This window comes from Giraffa tippelskirchi, chromosome 9 (assembly GCF_054371585.1).
Source record: "Giraffa tippelskirchi isolate mGirTip1 chromosome 9, T2T-mGirTip1v1.2.pri, whole genome shotgun sequence".
In the NCBI taxonomy this organism is placed as follows: domain Eukaryota; kingdom Metazoa; phylum Chordata; class Mammalia; order Artiodactyla; family Giraffidae; genus Giraffa; species Giraffa tippelskirchi.
The window spans coordinates 51,417,980-51,430,974 of NC_137283.1; the positions used below are offsets into that span (position 1 = coordinate 51,417,980).

Sequence of the window (12,995 nt, forward strand, 5' to 3'; positions counted from 1 at the left end):
ACCGGTAATAGTAAAATGCTTCCCCAAGTTTTGTAAGTTGTTCTAGCAAATTGTCAAACCTGAGAGGGGGATTGTGGGAGCCCTGATTAATAACTGGTTGGTCAGAAGTACAGGTAGTGACAGGTACTGGGACTTGTGACTGATGTCTGAAGCCTGGGCAGTCTTGTGGACTGAACTCTTAACCTGTGGGGTCTGCACTGACTCCAGGTAGTTAGAGTTAGAATTGAATTGAGGGACTTCCCTGGTGGTCCAGTGATTAGGACTCTGAGCTTTCACTGCTGAGGGCGTGGGTTTGATCCCTGGTCAGGGAACTAAGATCCCATAAGCCATGTGGCATGGACAAAAAGAAAACCAATTGAATTAAACTGCAGGACACTCAGTGGTGACAACTGGATGCTGGTGTGGGGAAAAGCCACACATTTGGTGTCGGAAGTGTTATGCATAAAAATAGCTCATCCCTCAACCAAAGGGCAAGCTCATCTAGAGACGCAAGGAAATAGAGTGGAGGGAGACTGCCCCCATTCTGTCTTTTGAAGTTCAATAGTAACCTCAGGATCAGGAAAAGGGAGGCCAGAATGCTGAGAGTCATTCATTCAAATTGTTGAAACTAGCATTCCTACGGGGACCATTTGCTTCCTGAAACCCTGGGAGGTGGTGACCCACAGCCGTGTGGGGAAACCTGCTGTGACCTACAGACCCCACACCAGTTTCTCAGGGCTTTCACCTTGGTGGAGATGCAGGCTCTTGGGAAAACCAACTTGTGGAATCAGTGCTTGGGCACAGCTCACGCCATGACCTGGGAGCTTGGCCTTGGCAGAGGAGAGCATGCCAAGGTTCAGGCAGAGAAGGCCTCCTGGGCTCGGGCTGACACCTGCAACTTCACCAAAGCACCAAAGCTTCCAGAAGGAGCATATTTCTGTCTGTTCAGGCTCGTCATGCCAAGATGCCAGTTTGGTTTATGGACACTGTTGCCCTCGTGCCAAGCTCTAAAGAGGGCTGATTTCTAGGAAATCGAGGTTGGTTGTATGGTTTGGGCGCTATCTGAGCCAGAGCCTGGACGTGGTGACTCTGAGTGTGTGGTGTCAGATCCTCCGTTCCAGGCTCCGCCCTGCCCTCATGTCCGGGTCCCCCCGGCTCTCAGTATGCCCACAGAGCACACGGTGGACTCTCCAGGTCATCTTCTCTCAAGCTTATTTCCCCCCGAAGCTGCAAGGCCGTCTGTTGACCATATCGAATAAGAGGCGTGCAGGTACACATGTGGCCTCGACACCCGGCACGCCCTGTGCTCCTCGGGTCTCTTCGATGACCTCCTGTTCATTTTTCAGGCCCCGCCCAACCCAGTCACCATCACAGAGTGTCCACCACACTCTCCCTTCCCTAAGTGGAGTGAACATTCCCTTCCTCGGGTCCCATTGCATCTCGTTAAATTCATCCCAGTGCTGCTGTTTCTTTTGTTGAGGTAAAATGCACAGTAAGTGAGGTTTGACACATACGTTTGTCAAATGTATACAGTCACGTAGCCACCACTATAATCAAGACAGAACAGAACTGCTCCCCAGATTTCTGCATGTTCTCTTGTAGTCAGACCCTCCCTTTCCCATCAGTCCTCGGCAGCCGTAGATCTGATTTCTCCGCAGTGTTTCCCCTTTGTAAGAATAGCACGCAGATGGAATTGTAAAATAGATGGCTTTTCAGTCTGGCTTCTTTCACTTGGCAAACATCATGTGTTGTGTGTATCCCTGGTTCATTCCCTCCCCTTACTGAGTATTCATAACTTTTTATTCATATCTCTGCGTGGACCTCTTCTGCCTTATTTGCATACCTAAGCGCTTTCCTGTCTGTCTTGTCGGCGCACAGCCAAGCTCCTCTAGGGCTGGACGGTGCGGTGCCTGTGTGCCCTGAAACCCCAGACTGAACTTGACAGGGCAGTGCTGGGCAGCTGTGCGTTGACAGTGGTGGTCCTTGACCGTCTCCTTCTTGCTGGGAGTGTCTCCCAGGCAGCAAGGCCACTGCGCAAGTCTGGCCCATCCTAGGCTGCTGCTCTCTAGGGCCCTGGCTGGTCCCTGCTTGGGCTTTGTGTTCAGCAGGGACCCAGAGAGCTGCCCAGGGGTGGGCAGGCTGGCTTCCGGTAAATCAGCTTACCCTCACTTTGATGGTGGGGTGCCAGCACTTTCACCGGGGACTTTGGCAGAGTCTCCGTGGATCCCGTGACCCTCTGGGGCTCTGTGTCTGAAATTACTGGGTGTGTGGTGCTGGTGTGTGCCTGTCTAGTTCCTCCTAGGCAGGAGAAGCCCTCTTTGGGCCTTGTTTTCCCTGAGTCACAGCCATGCCGGCTTGTGAGTTAAAAATAGACCTAGGGATATCTGCACTGTGACAGCCCCTCCCTGGGCCCCAGGCTGACCTGGAATGCTTTTGTAAATATTTGGGAACTTGAAGTTCTCAGCCATTTTTCCTCCTGCCTTGTCTCCTGGAGTAGTAAGGGTGGTGGGAGCGTGTGGGCCAGCTCGTGTTTGAAACACTCAGGCTGGTGGCACACTTGAGAGGCACTGGAGTTCAGAGCAGCTCCCAGAAGCCAGTGGAAGCCAGTAACATTTGCTGTAGTGACAGTGACTCCGTTGTAGAGCTAAAGGGGTTGAGTTCAGACTGAACAGGGTTCCCCTCCCTACTGGCCCGGGGCCATAGACGAGTTACACAGCTTCTTTGTACCCCAGGTTCTCCCTTTTATGTTGTCTGCCCCTCCCCCGACCCCAGGGTACTGCTGAGGATTAAAATGACTGAGTGTGTAAAGCACCTCGCAGGCCCAGTGCACAGGTGGCTCCTCTGGCCACCTCTCATCTTGCCAGCCGATTTTGCCAGCAAACATTACGCCTTTGCATCGGCCGTCTAAGGCAAGGATTAGAGGTTCTGAAAGGAGGATATGTTGGTGTCCACGTGCACGTCCACACCTCCTTCCGATGCTGCTCGGATCTCCTCCTCTTTTTTGGTCTCCTGCCACCACTGTGTCCTTACATCACTTCAGCAGCTGCCCAAGTAGCACTGGTAACTCAGGACTCATCAGCCATGAGAGGACTGTAGCCACGCTTAAAATAGACACGTCCCTTGGCTGTGCAGGCCCCCGGTAGCCCCTGGTGTCTACCCTCCCCGGCTGAGCCGGACGCTGGGCGGCTGGAGGCCACAGACCTCCCTGAGAGGCAAGCCAGGCTGTCCTTGGTCCAGAAGCCCTGAGGGTATGTGTCCTCCGCCTCTCCCTCCACGGCTGCTGCTGGCCAGAGGTTACCAACCATTCCTCAGAAAGCAGCCTGGGAGGGCGTGGGGCTGGGCATGGAGGAGACAGATCTGGTATGGCTGCACCTTAGGGCTAGCTGCAGTGAGTGGGGGGTTGGACTAGTTCTGGCCTCAGTGTAGTGGGGTGAGGGGAGCCGCTGGGAGGTTTTTAAAGGTGGACAGTGAGGCAGGCCTGCCTAAGAGGGCAGCCTGGGAGGAGAGCTCGGAAAGAATAGGTGTTGCTATTTAATTGATCTCGTTTCTTCTGAAGCCCCAAACCAGGTCATTGTGTCTGAATGTAAGTGTATCAGAGAATGTAAATGTATCAGAGCAAGGCTCACGCAGAAGGATCTAGCCGTTCCCCTTCAGAGGAGATGCCCAGACGGGGTGACGTTACTCCCGGAGCAGTGCCCTCTCCTGCTGACTTTAAGACGTGTTTGTGACCCTTTCATCCACGGCCTCCTCCCCTGGCAGGTGCCACCATGGAATCTGACCACTGCTGAGCGGCCCTGGGCAGGAAGCGCGCAGCCAGGAAAGGTGGCCCCAGACGGTCACGGTCACTATGGCGTCCACCAGTGCGGAGAGCCAGCTGCAGAGAATCATCCGCGATTTACAAGGTACGGCTTGCCGCAGGGCACCCTGAGCTTGGCGCTGAGGGAGCTGTGACTGTGCTATGCCGGGGCCGGCTGAGTTTCAGCCCTGTGATCTGTGTTTACACCGATGGTGATTGGAGCCCTCGGCACACATCACTGAAATATTTGGGGCTCAGATGTCCACCCTCTGTGAGGCTGGAAGAACTTGCCTGGCCGTCCTCTCAGGCACTATGTAGACAAAATCAGATACCCCTTTTTGTGTCTGATATAGTGTGTGTGTACACACACCGCTGGGCAATGCTGGAGTTGGCTCCTCTGTGAAGGAGTACTCACCCGCCCTCTGAGGAGGAAGACGAGATACCTGGCTGTCTTGTTTTGCTCTTCCGCCTGGTCCCGGGTGCACTCACTCCAGTTGGGCCTGCTGCCTCCCAGACTTTCCTGAGCTCACTGTTGCCCAGTGAGAGAGACCGACTCGTGGGCCTCGGCTGGACAGAGGGAGAGCAGGCCTGGAGGAACGGGCTGTGTTCTCTACTGACTGCGGAGTCCAGGGCCCAAGTCCACCCCTATAGGTGCTGTCCCAAGGGTCAGAATTTTAGCACGTTTTCCATCCCTCATGGATCACCAGGGCAGGTCTTTTGAGCCTCTCTGGAGCACCGGCACGTGTGCTGTACCCCCTTCTTCCACGTCACGGGAGCCCTGGTGACACTCTTCTGATAAACTCAAGGCCCAGGTTCCTAACTGCTCAGACTTATGATAACCAACTGCAGTCGCTCCAGGCTAGTGGAGGCCGCAAGAGTGTTCACTGTGAGGGTCAAAACTGAATGAGATAAAAATCACTTTCTCAGGCTTATCTCCTATTTATGTAGTACTTTGGGCCTCTACTAGCAGATGATTACGTGGCATTTCACTGTGCCAGGCACAAGACTCTCATTGAGTCCTCACGTTTGGTCCTGTGAGGCAGGAACCATTTCATTCCCATTTTGCAGACAGAGAAGCAGACACACAGAGGTTAAGTGACTTGCCTAAGGTCACACATTCCGTCAGAGAGAGCCTAGGTTTGCACACACAGCTGGTGCCACAGTCTGTGCTCTTACCGCACCAGTCTCCGTCCAGCTACAATGTGAGATGCCTCTTTTCTTTTTAAATCTACACACACACATATGCGCACACACACACAGAAAGTAAAGTGACAGTCCCTGCAAATCTGAGTTTGCCCTGGTCTTCAGAGCCTACTCCACAAAGTAGACCATCTTCTCTCAGTTTCAGTCTCCAGTTCTCAAGGATGACTCTGGGACCTGGGGGTCCTCATTGGAGGGAAGAGAGAGGAAGGGAGGAGCCCAGGGCAGACCTCGTGATCCAGGGAGGAGGACAGGCATCCGCTTTTGTTCAGTTGCCCTTTTCCACCCCACGAGCTGTCCTTGTCTGTCATCCCCCACGTCACAGGTCATCTCTGTGTCCGGTACGCAGTGCTCAGAGCACTTCAGTGGGAAGTTTCAAAAGGCCTCACACTTTCTCAAGAGCCTTTCCTTTCATCTGTTGGTAACAGTCAGAGTTTAGAGCAGGAAATCTCATATTCCATATCCAAAGCTCCTCCTTTCTGCATTTCAGGGGTTCCCACGTCAGGCTGTGAGCTCTGCCCCTGCCTGCGGGCAGGGGAGGAAGGCTCTGTGTCCTTCCCGCTCCCCAGCCCCTGGCCCTCGGAGCCCCCGCAGCAAATGATTCTCGTCGGGCACACCGGACATTGGTCACGCGTGAGACTCAGTCCCAATGAACCCGTCTTTGCTGTTTGCTCCCTTTGCCTGAGGGGTCAGAGTTGGTTAACCTTTAACAGCTCGGGCCCAGCTTCAGTCCTAGCTTCAGTCCTGGGCACATCTGCTTTCTAACCATGGTGTTTGGGCTCAGGGCTCCTCTTCTTTCAAGAATTGTCAGTGAAGGCAGTTTTGTCCTACATATCCCAAACCATCTCAGCTGGGGACGTTTTTCTCAGGGTCTAAACCAGACCCAACTCCTGACAGTCCCTCTGTCCCACAGAAGGGCTGTGGGTGTCAGAGGGGTTTTTCCTCTTTTTCTGCATTGGGAGGTAAATCATCTTAGAAGTTAAGAGAGGACCTCTGGGGTCAAAACCAGGATTCTCTTGAGAGAACCAGGGTTCTTGTTCTGGCTCTGCCGTTTGCCACCCTTAATCTTTGGCCAAGTGCTCTGAACTCTCTGTGAGCTCCTCGTCTGTAAAGTGGGGATGAAAATGCTCAACTCTGTCAATTCTACCCTGTACCATTTTTTTTTTCACATTTTAACAGCTATGAAATTGGGCTCATCTTAAAATCAATTGTATCTTAGGTTTGCTGAAATAAAGCAATTCCTGCCTCGCAGCACTCTGTTGAATAAGGAAGACACACAGAGGTCTGGCCCCTAAGCAGCACTCAGTCAGCAGAAGCAGATGGTGGTGTCACTCTTGCCATCGTCGTCATGACCACTGTTTGCACCTTCTGGGTCCTCAGGAAGCCTGGGTTTACCTGCACTGAGCAGTGGGGTTATAGTGAGGAGCAAGCACCATGGTGGGGAGAGGGGATAAAGCCCTCAGGAAGTCTGTATTAGGGACTGCTGTAGGATTCGTCCATGCAGCAGACGTTTTTGTCCAAATACTGCTTGCAAATTATGAGGCCTTCTTGGTGGGCTGACAGGGCTGACCGAGAAATGTGCCGAGTCAGCGAGCTGTTTTAAAGTAGCTGTGGGCTCTCAGGACAGGGCTCTTCTGACTTGGAGTTCCAGCCCAGATGTTTATGCAGCACCCCACGTGTACACAGTGCTTTGCCATCGTGGACCACATACTCCCCCTCCTTCCCTGGGTCATCCTGCTGCTCTCTCTGAGGCCAGCCTCTATCTGGTTACATGTTCCTGTTTGTTGTCTTGAAGATGCTGTGACAGAACTAAGCAGAGAATCTAAGGAAGCAGGGGAACCCATCACAGATGACAGCACCAACTTGCATAAGTTTTCTTATAAACTTGAGTACCTCCTCCAAGTAAGTGACTCCCGTCGTGTGTTGCTTGCTCTGTTGTCTCTTGTCTGCCTCTCGGCTGCCTTATCAACGCACAGGACGCAGCTCCAAAAGCTCGGTGGAGCTGTTGAGCCCTCCTGGTTAGACTAAAGGTCAGAGCTGTTCCCAGCCTCCAAGTGTGATCCTCTGGGGAATCAGATTGTTGCCCCTCAGGATGGTGTTGGGAATTGAGAGCATTCTTCAGAGATTTTGGCTTCCCTGGTAGCTCAGCTGGTAAAGAATCCACCTGCAATGCAGGAAACACTGGTTCAATTCCTGGGTGGGGAAGAGCCCCTGCAGAAGGGAATGGCTACCCACTCCAGTATTCTGGCCTGGAGAATTCCATGGACAGAGGAGCCTGGCGGGCTACAGTCCATGGAGTCACAAAGAATCAGACACGACTGAGCGACTCTCACTTCACTTCAGAGATTTACGTCCTCTTAATGCAGGTCACAAGGTCTCTATATAGCAGGGATCTTCACTTTGGGGCAAACCCATACCCCTTTGGCATCCCAGTGAAAGCTATGGAATGTCTCCCCAAACATAGTCATACATACCTGGTCACACATTTTCCAGGAGGCTCTGGGCCCTCTGAAGGCTATCCAGAAGTCCCCATTTTAGAGCCTTGCTCCTCAAAGTGTGGTCATAGACCAGAAGCATCTGCGTCTCCTGGGAGCAAGGTAGAAGTGCCCTCTTGGTTCCCACCTTGACCTGCTGAATCAGGATCTCTGAGGTCAGCCCAGGAAGCTTTCTTTTAACACATCCACTATATAATGCTTATATCTGCTCGGTTCAAGAAGCACAGATCTAGAGAACCTGCAGATGTGGAAAAATATAGGCAACTACAATAGGTAGGAAGGAAATGGACCAATACAATAACAAACCTTATCTCGGGGTTGATGGGGTTAGGCATTATAATTTTTTCTTTTCTATTTTAGTTTGTTTTATCCAGGTGTCCTAACAATGTATGCACATGTTTTATCATCAGAAAAAATGCCATTGAATGTTAGGTTATAGGAAGATACCCTCTATCATTTGAACACTGTAAGTTTGCAATGTCACTTCCCACCAGAGCATATGGCGTGAGAGCCCACTGGAGGAGGTGTCGCAGCGTGTTGAAGTCTCACCTTTCATATGCCTTTTCAACTGGTTCTCTTGTTTTACATTGTGGAAGTATTAATGGGCTTTTTTTTTTCCCCTGAATTCACCCATTTTGGTTTGGGTTTTGAAATGACTCATGGCTGACATTTATTTGGATTTATTCTATGTATATTAAAACAGTACTGAAACTTGAGTTATGTAACTGAGGTAAGATGTCACTAACACATTTCCCTCTGTCGAGACATTGTTAATAACTCTTTCATGTTGCCCTGGAACTTTTCTCTTGCATTTCTTTTCCGTGTGTTAATAGCACCTTTGGTGTCTTCTACCCAACTCTGTACACAGAGGTCACTTTGGGGGCCTGTTGTTCCTGAATCTCACTAGTTGAGTGACCCTAAGCTAGTTGCTTAACCTCTCCTAGCCTGTTTCCTCACCTATAAACTGGGGACTAAAACACCCTCATTCACCGGTAAGTAAAAATAGTGCCAATAAAGACCCTCGCTCGGTGCCAGGCAACTAAGAAGCTGTTGTTATTACTAGTCATTTAAATGGTGGGATAAACAGCAGTGTGTTTGAACGTCCTCTCTCTCTCCTTTCGCTGATCAGTTCGATCAGAAAGAGAAGGCCACCCTCCTGGGCAACAAGAAGGACTACTGGGATTACTTCTGTGCCTGCCTGGCCAAGGTGAAGGGTGCAAACGATGGGATCCGATTTGTCAAGTCCATCTCGGAGGTGAGCGAAACAACCAATGATCTCACATCTTCCCCTCTCCTGCTTAAGCCTCTCTCACAGAGACCTCTGCTGCAGACAGCCAAGTGAGGGAGGGAGGGCTTACCAGTAGTAAGGAAGTAAGGAAACCCAGTCCAGCTGTGTGCAGTGCCCGCTGAAAGCTCAGGGAAGCCTGCTAGGTGAGCGTTTACCATGCCGAAGAGTGGCTGAGTCCAGACTGTGTGTGAGACCCCAGCCCACACGTCACCTCACAGGGTGGGCTGTTCACACTGCAGTCTGCTCATGGTACCCTCAAGAGATAGACAGTGCAGGACACCTTCACCTTTGTTTTGAAGAATCGGTTTCTTAAATAAAATCCTTACAATTTGCTAGGCTGCTTTCCCTATGCCCAGAACACTTGGATTTGAGATGAAGAGAGTGAAGTGGGATCTCGAGAGACATTTCCTAAAATACCAGCAGTAAGCAACTTCCCACATTAAGTTCTAAGCCCCCCAAGAGCAGAATGCCATTGCTTTGCTGTTTTACAAAACTCCAGATCAACAGCAACACACATTCTCTCTCTCATTAGTCTAGTCCACCTGGTAGTGAATAACTTTGCACGTTAGGGAATCCACCTAGATTTGAGACAGGAGGTTTATACATTTCATCTTTCTTTTCGGTATCTCATCAGTAAGTCTAAGGTCCCTTTAAAGTCAGAGCACATGCTCCTTGGCTGGTCTCCCACAAAGGCCACAGGGTCATGTGCTCTGGGAAGGACTCCCCAGCCATGCCACCTGGAGCCGGGTAGGTTTCTTCTTATAGAGAATGACAGCGTTAGACATGCGGACACTGAGGGCTGGGCATTTTCCTCCAGCTGTACCTTCTGACAGCTGAGAAAATGAGGGAAGATCCTGGCTCAGAGGAATTGGTTTAATGTCCAGATATACAGACAGGTCTTGTGAGATGTGCCTGGTGGGACACTCAGGTACGTGATTAAGTGTTGTATTGCTTCTCTGTGTAGTGCAGTGAGTTTTGATTAGATGCTAACAAAAGTTAAGGAATTGACTGATGAAAGTCGACCCATGATCTCAAACACTTCTTAAAAAAAGGCTATGCAGTATCTTCATTTGCTATACAAAGGAACTATTGTTGTTCCCTTCCCCAAAGGATGTTTAAAAAGACCTTTTAACATAACTCCTTTCACACATATGATGGATTCAGTTAATAGGCCTGACTTAAAATGTAGCCACAAATGTTTGCCTTTAAAAAATTAAATGTTCTAAGTGCTGTTACTATGGCCATTTTATTAATAAGGACAGGCCCTTTCCTTGGGAGCTTATAGACATGAGCTGTTATGTGGGGTTTCTTTTTTTTAGATTCAGCAGGACCTGGGTATGGATGTGTGCGTGTGACCAATACGCTTCACTTCACGATACCTCGCTCAGCTGTTCTCAGCTGCCAGGGTTTCTGGTTGTCACTGATGATTTACACTGATGATTGATTCTGTTGCACCTCACTCACAAGTGAAGAAGCATTTGGACGTGGGGATGTCATTCTCCCCGAGCATCTGTCAGGATCCACTCCCCGCAGACATGCCATGGTGGATTTTATAAAGCCAGTGGGTCAGTCTGCCACCCCCCTTCACTTCAAAACCCCCTGGCTCTACCCCAAACCCACAAAACTCACATAGAGAAATGTCTTACAGACTCTGACAGAAATGTCTTATGAGGTTTCACACCTTCTTATTTTTTAAAACTACCTCATATTGTGGTATCATTTCCTCAAGTCAGCAATGAGAAGGCACAGAGCCCTGAGCTAAAAGGTGCTAGGAACTGGGATGTTTACAGCATCAAGAACATGCTGGTGCTAGAGGTCATACCTCGTGTTTCCTGTCTCAATCCAGCGCCATGGTTAGCTTCTTAATAGGATGGAGGGTTGTTGTCATTGTTCAATCACTAAGTTGTGTCCTACTCTTTGCAACCTCATGGACTGCAGTACGCCAAGCTTCCCTGTCCTTCACCATCTCCCAGAGTTTGCTCAAACTCATGTCCATTGAGTCCGTGCTACCATCCAACCATCTCATCCTGTGTCACCCCCTTCTCCTCTTGACTTCAGTCTTTCCCAGCATCAGGGTCTTTGCCAATGAGTCAGCTCTTCACATCAGGTAGCCAAAGTATTGAAGTTTCATCTTCAGCATCAGTATTTCCAGTGAATATTCAGGGTTGATTTCCTTTAGGATTGACTAGTTGGACCTCCTTACTGTCCAAGGAACTCTTAAGAGTGAAGTGTTAGGACCATCTTTTGGTCAGACCACTGCCACCCTTCCCCTAACCACCAAGGTAAACATTCCTGACCTTTGAAGAGACAAGGAGGGAATGAGTCTTGGCTTACGCCGGTCAAAGCTGGTGCCTGACAGAACAGGTGCATATGGTAAGTTGGCAGGTTTTGAGCCCCTGCCTATTTATCCTGAGCTTCTGGGTCTGAAATATCGGGAGCATGAACCCTGATTTGCATACTGATCTCAAGAATTTTGCTAGGGTCAGGCTCTCTGACCAGCTTACCCTACCTCTATCACAACAAGCTGCCAGAAACCTCTTTAGAAGCTGTGTTTTGTCACTGTGGGGAGAGGTTGTGAAGACAGGCCTGCGCTCGGACCTTCTACCCACCTCAGGGTTATTGAAACAGAACTGCACCCATTGTTCATTACCGCAGTGTGACTGGGCCGCCTGGAAACACCCCTGCCCTCACCCCCTGGGTACCTTCTGACTAAACCCAGTGAGTTGGCATAGCTGAAAAGAGATCCTACCAGGAAAGCACTGGCAGATGTGTGGATTTTACTGACGGTTCCATGAAGACACAGAGGAGGCAGTTACATCCGTCACAGGTCCCCTGACACTCCTCTGCCTCAACCATTTCATCTTCTGTTGCCCCCTGATCCTTTGCCCTCCTCTCTCTCCCCCTTCCACACAGGCTCCAGCCAAGCCCCCTTGGCCTCTTCTGCTGCCTCTCTTCTCCCAACTTCAAAACCCAGCCCAGACATTTGCTAAACGGAGACCATCGCTCGTTGCTCAAGGGTACTTCTGCTATGAGGAGCCCTCCATTTATCTCCAGCTTGTTTTCTAAAGATTCCAAATTAAACCAGACCATTTCATCTCTGACTCTAAACCCAGGGATTCTGAGAGAGCAGAGGAGGAAGAATGACCTTCCAATAGAATCCACAGTAGATGTTTGAGCCTCTCAGGACTGTGTCTTCCATGGCACGTTTGCTGGAGTCCACAGATTATTCTCAGATGAAGGCCTGCAAGACATCCACACACTTTAGGCCTTTTCCTCTGAGGTGACATTCTCAAATGTTTTGTGTTCTTTGAGGGACTTGAGTGAAGCTTATGTGTAGGGTAGAACTGGGTGGCATTTTCTGCCCTGTTTCTGTTTTTGCCAGCCATCCTTGGAGGCCTGTGTTTGGAATTAGGCTCACAGCTCTTCGTTTCTGTTTTATCTGCTTTTTCCAGCTCCGAACATCTCTTGGAAAGGGAAGAGCATTTATTCGCTACTCCTTGGTGCATCAGAGGTTAGCCGACACCTTACAGCAGTGCTTCATGAACACCAAAGTGACCAGGTAAATCCATGACAGTTCTGGGTTTTACCTCCTAGGATTCGGAAATGACCTGAAGGCCTCTCATTAATAGTAATGATACTACTTACATCGGACAGAGAAAGACAAATATCATATATCTCTTATGTGGGATCTAAAAAACAGTATGAATGAACTTATTTATGAAACTGTTGAAACAGACTCACAGACATAGAAAACAAACTTTTGGGGGAGGGATATTTGAGAGTATGGGATTAACAGATAACACAGTACTATATATAAAGTAAACAACAAAGACTTACTGTATAGTACAGGGAACTATATTCAGTATCTTGTAATAAGCTATAATGGAAAAGAATTTTTAAAATGTAGACATGTACATATATTGTTGTTCAGTCGCTAAGTTATGTCCAACTGTTTGCGACCCCATGGACTAAAGCATACCACCCGTCCCTGTCCTTTACCATCTCCCGGAGCTTGCTCGAACTCATGTCCATTGAGTCGGTGATGCCATCCAACCATCTCATCCTCTGTTTCCCCCTTCTCCTTTGGCCTTCAATCTTTCCCAGCATCTTTTCCAGTAGGTTGGCTCTTTGTATCAGGTAGCCAAAGTATTGGAGTTTCAGCTTCAGCATCAGTCCTTCCAATGAATATTCGGGGTTGATTTCCTTTAGGATTGACTGGTTGGATCTCCTTGCAGTC

The 12,995-nt window shown here is 49.7% G+C and overlaps 1 protein-coding gene across 14 annotated transcripts in view; it reads left to right on the forward strand.

Annotated features, from left to right (window-relative positions):
• FYCO1 (FYVE and coiled-coil domain autophagy adaptor 1) overlaps window positions 1-12,995 on the forward strand; it is a 268,566-nt gene that overhangs the window by 196,547 nt on the left and 59,024 nt on the right. For 11 of the 14 annotated variants that reach the window (XM_081525965.1, XM_081525962.1, XM_081525963.1 and 8 more), the window contains 4 exons: window positions 3,739-3,881; window positions 6,771-6,877; window positions 8,600-8,725; window positions 12,211-12,317. In XM_081525965.1, coding sequence (XP_081382091.1) covers window positions 3,827-3,881; window positions 6,771-6,877; window positions 8,600-8,725; window positions 12,211-12,317 — 395 coding nt within the window. In that variant the 5' untranslated portion in view covers window positions 3,739-3,826. Of the gene's footprint in view, window positions 1-3,007; window positions 3,228-3,738; window positions 3,882-6,770; window positions 6,878-8,599; window positions 8,726-12,210; window positions 12,318-12,995 lie in introns of those variants that run through there. The other 3 variants (XM_081525960.1, XM_081525969.1, XM_081525967.1) reach the window with 1 other exon arrangement.